The following is a 7,310-nucleotide window of genomic DNA, read 5'->3' as shown; positions in this document are numbered from 1 at the left end:
ACTTATGAGCAATGGGGCCCTGGCTGGCAGGGTCCCAGTGACACATACAACTAAAACAAAATATATACAGTGAAATATGGGGGTAACATGCCAGGAAAGATTGTACTTTCCTACAAGCAGCACTACTTATAGAAAAAAGGGTTTGAAAATGTGGGCCCCTCTGCTGTCATGGCTCCAAAGGGTTAAGAGGACAGATTAGTAAAAGTATGGGTAATGAATCAATCAATAATTTGTTAAGCGCGCTACTCACCCGGTAGGGTCTCAAGGCGCTGGGGGTATGGGGAGGTGGGGGCGGGTGCTACTGCTCGAAGAGCCATGTTTTGAGGCGCTTTCTGAAGGCTAGGAGGTCCTGGGTCTTGCATAGGTTCATGGGGAGGGAGTTCCAGGTTTTGGCGCGAGGTGGGAGAAGGATCTGCCGCCGGAGGTGGTGAGTTGGATGCGGGGGGACTGTTGTGAGGTCGGCAGAGTGGAGCTGGCGGGTCGGGATGTGGAAGTTAAGTCGTTCATTGAGGTAGGCCGGTCCGGTGTCGTGGAGGGCTTTGTAGGCGTGGATTAGGATTTTGAAGACGATCCTTTTGTTGATGGGCAGCCAGTGTAGGGATCTGAGGTGGGCGGAGATGTGCTTGTGGCGAGGGAGGTTGAGGATGAGACGTGTGGTGGAGTTCTGGATGCGCTGGAGTTTTCTCTGAAGCTTGGCTGTGGTCCCCGCATAGAGGGCGTTACCGTAGTCCAGTCTGCTGTTGACGAGGGCGTGGGTGACCGTTCTTCTGGTTTCTATCGGAATCCACTTGAAAGTCTTGCATAGCATACGGAGGGTGTTGAAGCAAGAGGATGATCTGGCGTTGACTTGCTGAATCATGGAAAGAGACAGGTCTAGCATGAAGCATGCATGGGTGGTGGGTGTCAGGGGTAGTCCTAGGGTGACAGGCCACCAGGAGTCGTTCCATGCTGTCTTGTTGGGTCCGAAGATGATGATCTTGGTTTTTCCTGAGTTCAGTTTGAGGTGGCTTGCGGTCATCCAATTAGCAACGGCGTGGAGGTTGATCTTGGCGGTAGAGGGGTTCCTCGAGAGGGAGAGGATGAGCTGGGTGTCATCGGCGTAGGAAATGATGTTGAGGCCGTGGGGGTGGACAATGCTGGCAGCGGAGCCATGTAGATATTGAAGAGGGTGGGGCTGAGTGAGGATCCTTGGGGGGACTCCACATATGGTATTGGTGGCTTTGAACCGGAAAGGAGGGAGGCGAACTCTTTGGGTTCTTTCGGACAGGAAGGAGGTGAGCCAGTCCAGGGCTTTGTGGCGAAGTGATTAAATATTATTATTTTTTATATGATGGATTAAGGTATTCGATGAATTTGTAATCTGCTGTGTGACTAATAATTTTTTTTTTTTTAAAGAAACAAACAGAAAAGAACAGTGCCTCTGTTCGAAATGAAAGATAACAGCACCAAAGGTGTGACGACACAAACTAAGATATGGTGTTCTAGCTTTCACGTTTGGGGTGCTAGATTGTTTACTAAGGCTTTTGAGTTTAAAAAAAACACAATGGAATGAGCTGAGCATCCCCCTTTGCTTGTTTAAAAATATAGGTGGCTAATTCTGGCTCTTTGCTTCCACGTATTTATTTGTCGAGGAGATTTCTGGAATACAGGAATTCATCTGACCCATTCCCTCTCCACCACCCCCCTTCCCAACCTAGACACATACATGCTTCTTAAGAATCTCACTTTAAAGCACAAGAATAGTAGTAAAACGGAGGCTATTGAAAACGTGTTCAAACCATATGTTGTCCTAAAGAACAGGCATAACCATAGCTAGTTGTAACCGACGAACCGAGTCGGCACGCTATATGTATACTGCAATTATTGATTTGTCACTGACATAATTGACTTGTCACTGAAATACCTCGAATGAGCACACCCATCGACTCTTCTCCGCAATCGTACGTCATGTAATGAGCCCTGGCACCCTTTCAAGTGATGTGATTATAGCCTATTTACAATTTGGCACCCGTGCCACCCCCCCCTTGGGAAGATGACAGGCTAAGCAGCTCGAGCGCGAGTCTCACAGCTGGCTTCTGCGTGAAGGTGTAAGACAAGGCAAGCTGCCGCGGCCTGCCTCGGCATCCATCCGTGCAGCTGTGTGGACCTCTAGTGATGCGCGCAGAGCTACAAGTGCCTCCGAAAAGCGCACACATTGTTCCTTTTTCGAAGAGGCATGTCCAGACCACTCATACCAGATGTTTCGTAGACGTAGAGGTGCAAGGGGTAATTTTCAAGCCCATATGCTCCTCCCCTCCGTGGCTATTCCCTACAGTGGGCCGGTGCTGAGCTCACTCCGGAGAGTGGGAGTTGGGGTGCAGGATGGTCGCTGATTCCAGGAAAGTGATCAACTCTAAGTACACCCTCAAGCTGGTCAAGCGATGACTAATCTCTGCGATTCTGCCTTCGGCCCCTCTCCCTTTCCTTGGACACAACACCAACTGTATTTTTTTCTTTTTACTTTCATCCATTATTAATTTGCTTCCTAAAAGCATCAAAGCAGGAAGAGTAGAGAAGAGAGGGGGAGCAATAAAAGCGGAGGGCGGGAGGGAGGCAGAGCCACACGGCGGCGGCGGCAGGAGGAGGCGGCGCGCTGCGGGAGACGCGGATCGGATGCTGCGGGGGGAGCCGGCTGCAGGCACCCGGGGGCAGGCTGGGCTTCCGCGGAGCAGCGACGGGAGCAACCCAGGCAGCGGGGAGCCGGCCCCCGCCTGAAGCGCCATGTGGCCCCGGCCCTCCCATCCCTCCCTCCCGGGCCGGGCCGCCGAAGAGGACACGGGAGGATGAGGAAGGGCGCGCGGGGGCGAGCCGGGCGGAGGGCAGAGGCGGGGGCGGCGGCGGAGGATGAAGTGCAGCTCCCGGGGAGCCTGCGCCGCGCTCTCCAGCTGCCTGCTGCTCGCCTGCGCGCTGAGCGCGGCCGCCGTGGGGCTCAAGTGCTTCTCCCTGGGCTCCGAGCTGCGCGGGGAGCCCTTCCGCCTGGGCGCGGCCGCCGGCGCCTTCTACTCGGGGCTGCTGCTGCTGGCCGGCCTCTCGCTGCTGGGCTCCGCGCTGCTCTGCTGCCGGGAGGAGCCGGCGCCGCAGTCCGAGGAGCCGGGGCGGGACAGCGGCGACTGGAAGCCCGAGGGCGCCAGCCAGAACTTCTTGCTCCTGGGCGTGCTGGTCTTCATGCTGGGCGTGCTGAGCGCCTTCGCGGGCGCGGTCATCGACGGGGACACGGTGTCGCTGGTGGAGAGGAAGTACTCGCACCACTGCCTGCAGCGAGCCCCGGGGCCCGGCGGCGCCCAGTGCCAGAAGCTCAAGGACTACCAGCGCGGCCTGGTCATCTCCACCGTCTTCAACTCGCTGGAGTGCCTGCTGGGGCTGCTCAACCTGCTGCTGGTCAAGAACTACAAGGCTGCGCAGCAGCGCCGGAGGAGGGGCAGAGGCCGGCGGGGCCGGGGCGGGCGCCGCAGCCGCGGCTCCGTCATCTCGGCGGGGGAGGACGACGAGGACTTCCCCCCGACGAGGGGCCCTGGGGGCCAGGACACTCGCCCCTTCCAGTCCGTCTCCTACATCAACGTGGGGGTCTTCCACGTGTTTGACGAGGCCGGCGTGGAGGTGCACTGCGGCGGGCACCCCTCGGTGGAGCTGCCCGGGTACTCGCCCATGGACCCCGAGTTAAACGCCTCCTACCCGTACTGCTACCCTCTGCCCCACGAGATGCCGCCGCCTTATGAGGAGATCTACCCGCGGCGCGGGGGTAGCGAAGCTTAATGGGCCTGGACCATGGCCGCTCTACTCGCGGGTGGAGAACCGCTCCATCCAGTTATTTATTAGTTTATTGAGAACATGGGTGCCCGCGTTGCGGACCAAAACCTTGAGTTGTGCCTTGCATCTTGTGCTAGAGAGCAGGCAAAAGCAGTCCGGGATTTGCTACCACCGTGGATCTTCACCCACCTGTGGCCACCGCAGGACTACACTGGAGAACTGGCAGCTATAACAGGCTGGGTCTGCCACAAACCCATGCCCGTTTTCTTCAGCACCATCCTGTTTGATAGCTTGCTGGAATCTTTTGTGTGCAGGGATGGCCGGAAGTGCACAGTGAATCCTGTCAATATTCGTGCAATCACTCGTGTTCTCCTTTTTTTATGGTTATTTTTATTTGTGGACGGAGAATCGTGCTTCAGGTATTAAAGATCACATCTGAAATATTCGCTTATGTTGCTGCAGCCATGCCACCCATCACTTTGCTTAAAGTTGCTTTTTTGAAAAATATTTCAGGGTACTAGTAATCCTTTACACGAACATAACACGGACCCTGTTGTGATAGTGCTGGTTTTATTCCGCCCCGCAAAAAAATGACCCCAAGAAGCTCAATTCATGAAAAAAATGCATTGCAGTGTGATTGAACGGAGCTTTAAATGGCAGTCCTCAAATAGGTTGATTTCCATTCAAGTTGAGCGACCGTGTAGCTCATCTTCCAGTCCCTTAAAGATGCATTCGGATATGAAAATCTGCACTAACCAAGGTAGTCGGGGATTATCATCACTTCGATTGTATACTGACAGGTGCCTGCTTCTTAACATCTCCTTACTCTTTAAGCTGTCAAGCCTATGACATACATGCCCAGTCATTTTCCAGCTTCTCAAATCTATTATTAATGTGCACTTACGTTTTTTAAACCGGAAAAATGCTGTCTACTTGCGCTGTCAAATACTGGGGTTAATTAAAAAATATATATCAACCTGCAAATGCCCATAGTAAATAATGTCTTCTTGCAGCAAGATGCGAAGTTTCCAATGGCAAGTTAGTTGATTATTATTTCATTACTGTATACATCTACGATTTCAGGCGTTACCTTCTAGTTCAGACTACAGTCGTTTTGTGCATTTGGCTTGCTTTTCAGTGAGCTAATTCAATTCCCAGTGTATTTATTTTTTCTTTGTGGATTGGATATCTTTCGAAAACTATGACTACTTTGTTACATTTTAGGCCTACACAGAAAAATGTTTGAAAAATACCTGTACAGTAAACGCTGATAGTTTCAATGAACAAGGAATCTCGAGACTGACGTCATTACACGTTTACCATTCCTCGCAACTGACTGCTTCTAGACCTTCGCAAAGCCAGGTCCGACACACACTTCCTTTCCTTGGAAGCGGTTTTACATACTTAGGACGAGCTTCCGTTATACAATGTACTGATACATAATTATTTAGAGCCCAAGTTGGCTGAATACGAACACCCACTCAAATCTCTGAGCACATTGAAAACTACACGATTAGCGACCATTTGCTACTAGTGTTTTGAATAGGGGAAGAGCAGGCAGTTGGTGGTAGGGTGAGGGTTGTGATGGGGTTTCCAATTTAGTATTGACTTGCCCCCCCCTTTTTTCAGCAGTGTCTCAAAGATTTCCTTCTGTTCTCTGTTTTGAAACTAAAATACAATGGAAAAAATGCAGTTTATAATCATTCGTCAACCAACGATGCTTATTAAAAGTAGATAAATGATATGCCATGAATGTTATTTGTTGAACTGCACTGGTAACTTTCACAATCTGTAGGATATTGCATCAAGGAGTTAACGACTTTGGATGCCTGGACCAGGCAAGGAAAGGGGGCATGGAGACAGAACCAGTGGAAGCGCATGTGTCATGCATGAGTGGTGTGCTAATGTCATTGCATTCCAAGCTATTCGATATACATATATAACACCAGGAGATGATTCGCAAATCCCATCTTTCCATTAAATATAATCTACATGATTAATTCAGTTTGCTGACAATTCTGAAATTAAATGTTTTTTTAAAACACGTTATTGTAGTCCAGGTGCAAACATTGTGGACATTCCATCCTTCCTCCAGTCATCGGAAAATCTTGAATCAAGAAAATAAGCCTTACCACCCTATTTTCTAACTAATCTCTGCGATTGAGATGCTGTCTCCTTGTGCCAATATGAAATATCTTTATTGATCCATACAAAAAAATCCAGACTGAAAATGGGTGAGTATCAAACATCGTCCCTTGTCCGATCGCACATTGATTACATTGTCTGCTTTCTGAATAATTAACCTGTATTTTCCCTGCAAGAAGCACCTTCGGAATAAATTGTCACGAGAAGCCTTGTTTGTATGACATAGCTATACCAAAGTCATAGAGCAGTGCCTCGGCCTGCTTTGGTGCACAAGAACCTTTGTCATAAGAACACCCTTCCCCTGCACAGTACATTTCTAGTAGTGACACCTGCTCAAGACAAAGTGTTTCCCATTGACATAGAATGGGAAAAACCCTTTGCTACATCTGGCCCTTAGACTCCTGTATAACGGGGCTATAATTCTCAATTCCTTCAAATTTATTATTATTATTTTTTATTAGAACAACACAGCGTTTTGTTTACAAGAAAGCCTAGTGTTACTGAGTAGTTGGATCAATCAAGTACTACCTAAAAAAAGAAAAATCCAGGACTTGTAAAACACAACAAATCACCCGTGAGGGTCTCAAGGCTCTGAATAGTGGGCATGGTGAGATTAAGTGATTTACCCAGAATCACAGGGTATTGAGCCCACGTCGAGACTTGAGCCTTGTTCCCTCAGCTCTGAGGTTGGCAGCTCTGGGCGTTACGCCACACCCTCCCCTGTAAAAACATAGTACTATAGTTTTCACATTCTAAGGACCCGAAACCTGCTACATATAAATTCCACAGGATTCTTATGGGAAAGATCAGCTATTTCTCCGCAAAACCTAATACTGTAAATTATCAAACCCATGGCATGCATCATATGACACGACCTGGGCCCATATATAATAAAGATTATGTTATGTTTGATGCATATAATTAATGGTATCAATGGATTCCGCCCATCTTGGCATCTTAAAATAGAGAATGGAAAATCCGTGCCTTACCAGGTTCCATGTTCAATGATTTAGTCAAGATGCCAACCCCCAAGGATGTAATTTATTAAGCCTCATCCAGTCTTTTACGCCCAAAGTACCACTTAATCTCTTTGAGCTTTGGCCCCAACATTGGCTCCTTTTTTTCCATGCTTACTATTTACAAACTTTTTTATATTCTGATAAATTCACCAGACGTTGCAGAATAACAATACATTCTTGTAAGAACACATTTCAGCAGTTACTACTCAGGTAATAAAGATAGAAGAGAAAATCTGCCTTCAAACTGGGTAAATCAGATGGGAAGAGATTAAAAGAAGGCCACGGGCTAAGCTTTGCCTAAAACCAACCAGCACGGGAATATATCTAGAATAAAATGCAAAAATACACTATAGTTTACAA

The 7,310-nt window shown here is 49.0% G+C and overlaps 1 protein-coding gene across 1 annotated transcript; it reads left to right on the top strand.

The window, feature by feature from the left end:
• The first annotated feature begins 2,202 nt into the window (after positions 1-2,202).
• On the top strand, positions 2,203-5,530 carry TMEM271 (transmembrane protein 271). The gene has a single exon (XM_069236735.1). It carries the CDS (start codon positions 2,884-2,886, stop codon positions 3,790-3,792), a length of 909 nt encoding a protein of 302 aa, XP_069092836.1. The 5' UTR covers positions 2,203-2,883; the 3' UTR covers positions 3,793-5,530.
• The last annotated feature ends 1,780 nt before the right edge of the window (positions 5,531-7,310 follow it).

This window comes from Pleurodeles waltl, chromosome 1_2 (genome assembly GCF_031143425.1).
Source record: "Pleurodeles waltl isolate 20211129_DDA chromosome 1_2, aPleWal1.hap1.20221129, whole genome shotgun sequence".
Taxonomy (NCBI): domain Eukaryota; kingdom Metazoa; phylum Chordata; class Amphibia; order Caudata; family Salamandridae; genus Pleurodeles; species Pleurodeles waltl.
This window is presented reverse-complemented; position numbering and strand designations above follow the sequence as displayed.

Excerpts from the sequence above, each read along its gene's own strand:
- TMEM271 (XM_069236735.1), top strand. The coding sequence starts at position 2,884 with ATGAAGTGCAGCTCCCGGGGAGCCTGCGCCGCGCTCTCCAGCTGCCTG.